Below are 3,754 nucleotides of genomic sequence, written 5' to 3'. Positions count from 1 at the left end.
CCACAATCTCACCTATGTCATGGCGTCTTTCAAAGGAAATTTCGGCACACCAGCTATCCACTCTGGTATTCTTAGGGTTATACTTGAACCAAACCATCAAAATGCTAGTACCCGAAACTTCTCAGTTTGCTGTAGCCCTCGAGCAACTCATCACACGGTGGCGTATCCCAAAAAAAGCTGGCCATCGGTTTGCAAAAATAATTACGTAGAGCCCCTAAACCCTTGACTATATTCCACCCCAAATCCTCTGGCTCACTCCAGAACATATTCCCGTATTCATCACAACTGTATAATACATTCTCTGCCTTACTAGCTAAAACAATAGCTTTTGATTCCTATCTTCCATGCACCATCAACTTTCTTCTTCCTTATTCCCCATATACCTTCGTTGGGAGAGTAGTACAATAGGTCTCGTGAATTCAAGAAGGGCACTGCATACACCTTCTCACCCATCACTATGGTCTTTCTGAATGACATACTCGGTGTTATACTATACGGTACTTGCGGCAAAGTAGTCCAAGTTTGAGTCTTTGGGTCAAATACCTCTCCATAGGTCTTATAATAGTCGCAGCCTCCTAACACGTATATCTTCCCATCAACGACTCCAGCAGCAGCCTCACATCGAGCCACTTTCATGGAAGGGACTTGGCGCCACGTGTGAGTCCGACAATCCAAGAGAAACACACTGGAAGAAGAACGGTAGTCCGAAGAACTGAAGTACTCTCTCTTTCTTTTTATGGACCCACCGATTACATATATCCCACAGTCAAGCGACACCACGGAGAATTCTTTCATAGGGTGCGAAGAAGGAGAAGGAGGGATAGGCGTCATGAGCCTGTTCACATTTTTTTCAAGGCTGATGATGAACCAACGTGGGGTTGAGGCAGGACCGTGTATGCTCAAGCATATGTAGAAGCAGCTGTAACCTAACTGCGACCGAATCTCGTAGAGCTCAGGGGAAGCCACGAGAGAGCGGTATCTCTTGGAGAACGCGAGATAATGATGCATGGTCCGATCTCGGGAGTAGAGCCATGCAGCTCAAAGTCACCTCGTCTGGCAGCGACGATAAGGAAAACGACGGAGACGTGGACGTCTTCTCCTTCTTTTTACGCGGTGGTTCTTCAGAGATGGGTTCGGACATTGTCACCGCTTCTCGTGACGTTTTCTGAGACGATTAACTATTTAACAAACTAGGGTTTACATATAAACGAAGAGAAGCAACTCTACAATTGCCTTTTTCATTTATCAAATAGAACTATAGAAATTTCTGCTAAATATTTTCATTGGAAACCCATTAGATATGGACTAGAGTACTTTTTGGGCTAGTTAGCCCAAATTAGACCCATATAAGCAAAAAGATATGATAAGCACCATTGTTTTCGTGTATAGAATTAATACAAGGCCCTCTATACAATCTGTAATCTATTTTTTATTTCTTTTGGTAAAATTCTGTAATCTATTATTTATACAAAAGCCTAGTAGCTATCCAAAGTTTACTTTAGTGCTAGCTGAACTTTCACTCTCTTTTTTTTTTCTTTCCTCGTTATCACTGCGCACCTTCTTTTGATCTGGTGGTGCAAAAGCTTTTAAATCCACTTTGTGCCAACTAACAAATATGTTGACATAATTATTATAAGGGAGAATTACCAATTGTGACTCAAAACTTGGAGTCAAACCCAAAAGAGTACCCCAACTTGGGTCAAAGGCAAAAGTAACCTAAAAGGGTATTGAAATTACAACTATCTCCTTGTGAACAAACAAAAAAACGGATTTTTTTTTACGTTTCTACCCCTCGCAAGTCGTCTGTAAACAGACGACTTGAAAATAAGTCGTCCAGACGACTTTAAATTAAGTCGTCTGGACAGTTATTCTTAAACATAATTTAAAAATTTTGTAAAAAATATTTTGATAAGTGAAAAATTGGAATTATGTAATTAACATATGTCTTAAGAGATATAAATTAATATATAACAAATTTCAATTGTTTTCAGCCCAGATGAGTGAAAGTAGTGAGTCATGATATTCTTTAGTTTATGTTTCATCAACATATGTTGTAGTATTGTATGTGTTCTTAGGGTTAGATTTTGGAAAGCATTAAAACCGTTTTTGAAAATTTTTAAAATTACCTAGGCGTGTTCATTTCTGTGTATAGTAAACACTATTGAAGTATAATTTGATTTTATAACGTGGTTAGTAAGTTAATTTAGTCATTTTAGTTTAGGGGTTCATTTTAGGGTATTGGACGACTTAATATTTAGTCTTCTGTTCCCAGACGACTAAATATTAGGTCGTCTGATGTACATTATCAGCCAGAATAAGTCGTCTAAACCGGACCAAACCTTAAAGTTTACCAATGTACTTTTAAAGCTAACCGGATTATTTACCCAATATATAAGGTGATTTTTTTTTTTTTTTTCATTTTCCGCGAACAGAAACCCTAACAGTTCTCTCTCACCGGCGATATCAAAGGCGATTCGAATTCCCACTATTTCCGAACAACCATCGTTCTCAACGTCGGCTATCTATCTCACTTCATTCTCACCGTTGTCGCCGCAGCTTCTTCTAACCCTAGCGCCGCCGATTCCTCTAAACCCTAGCGCCCCCGCTTCCACTATTTCCGAACAAACCGTCGCCCTCGCCACCGTGCTCACCAACGTTCTCACCGCCGCTTACTCTAAACACTAGCTAGCACCGCCGTTTCTTCTAAACCCTAGCGCCGCCGCTTCTTCTAAACCCTAGCGCCGCCGCTTCTTCTCTGTAAACCGTAGCGCCGTTTCTCTGTAAACCCTAACGCCGGTAAGTCATCAAACTCGTGGAAAAGATGAACATAAAACGTTGTCTCTTTCAATTTACTCATTCTCACCGTTTCACGTTTATTTTTTCAGATCTATAACCACAATGACGAGTACTCGAACTCCTTCTGCGACTAATCAGGTCCGCTTGAAATTTTTCTACTGGAAGACTTGTAAGTAAGTCGTCTGGAAAGTCTTCAACCTGGACGACTTAGTACGTCCATTTGGAAGACTTTCCAGACGACTTAAATATAAGTCGTCAACTAAGTCGTCCAGTTGGACGACTTTCTAGACGACTTATATTTAAGTCGTCTACTAAGTCGTCTGGAGTAACAATTAAGGCGTGATTGATTTAGCTTGTGTTCTGACTTCTATTGTTGTCTTTGATTATTTTGCAGACAAAAAGGATGGATATTCCAGAACTCCCCCGTAGGTTATACACATTAGGGGAAGAGCCAGAACCCCACAATAGCATTTCGTATCATACGGATAACACGAAGTTGCATACTGCTCTTAGGGAAGCTCTCACTGATGCTGAATTTGAAGAGCTCAAGGAGTCGAGATTGGGAGTTTTCATCAAGTTCAAGGAGCAGGGATTTGGTTGGGCTTCAAGGCTGGTTCACCACTTGCTCGGTTTAAAGCTGGACATTAAGAAGAAGTACGAGATGTGGTGTCTCGTTGGTCCAGAACCTGCGAGGTTTTCACTGTTAGAGTTTGAAAACATCACTGGTCTAAACTGCGACTACATCGAGGACCTTGAGACACCAGAATGTGAAGTTACCCCACAGATGGTTTCTTTCTGGGAGATGATGGGAGTTCATCGGGAAGCTGGGCCAAGTACTGATCAGATAATAGCAGCACTGAAGAGATGCGGGGATTGGTCCAGGGAAGATCGCAAGCGACTCGCGTACCTTTCCATCTTCACTGGATTCATTGAAGGGAAAAAAGTTCTCAAGCGCTAC

The 3,754-nt window shown here is 41.3% G+C and overlaps 1 protein-coding gene across 1 annotated transcript; it reads right to left on the bottom strand.

Moving 5' to 3' along the window:
• Positions 1-309: 309 nt before the first annotated feature.
• On the bottom strand, positions 310-1,008 carry LOC130503544 (putative F-box/kelch-repeat protein At5g03000). Its single transcript, XM_056998166.1, has one exon. It carries the CDS (start codon positions 1,006-1,008, stop codon positions 310-312), a length of 699 nt encoding a protein of 232 aa, XP_056854146.1.
• Between the last annotated feature and the right edge of the window lie 2,746 nt (positions 1,009-3,754).

The sequence above is a fragment of the Raphanus sativus genome, unplaced genomic scaffold (assembly GCF_000801105.2).
Source record: "Raphanus sativus cultivar WK10039 unplaced genomic scaffold, ASM80110v3 Scaffold1006, whole genome shotgun sequence".
Taxonomy (NCBI): Eukaryota; Viridiplantae; Streptophyta; class Magnoliopsida; order Brassicales; family Brassicaceae; genus Raphanus; species Raphanus sativus.
Note: the sequence above shows the minus strand (reverse complement) of the source record. Positions and strands in the feature narration are given on the sequence as shown.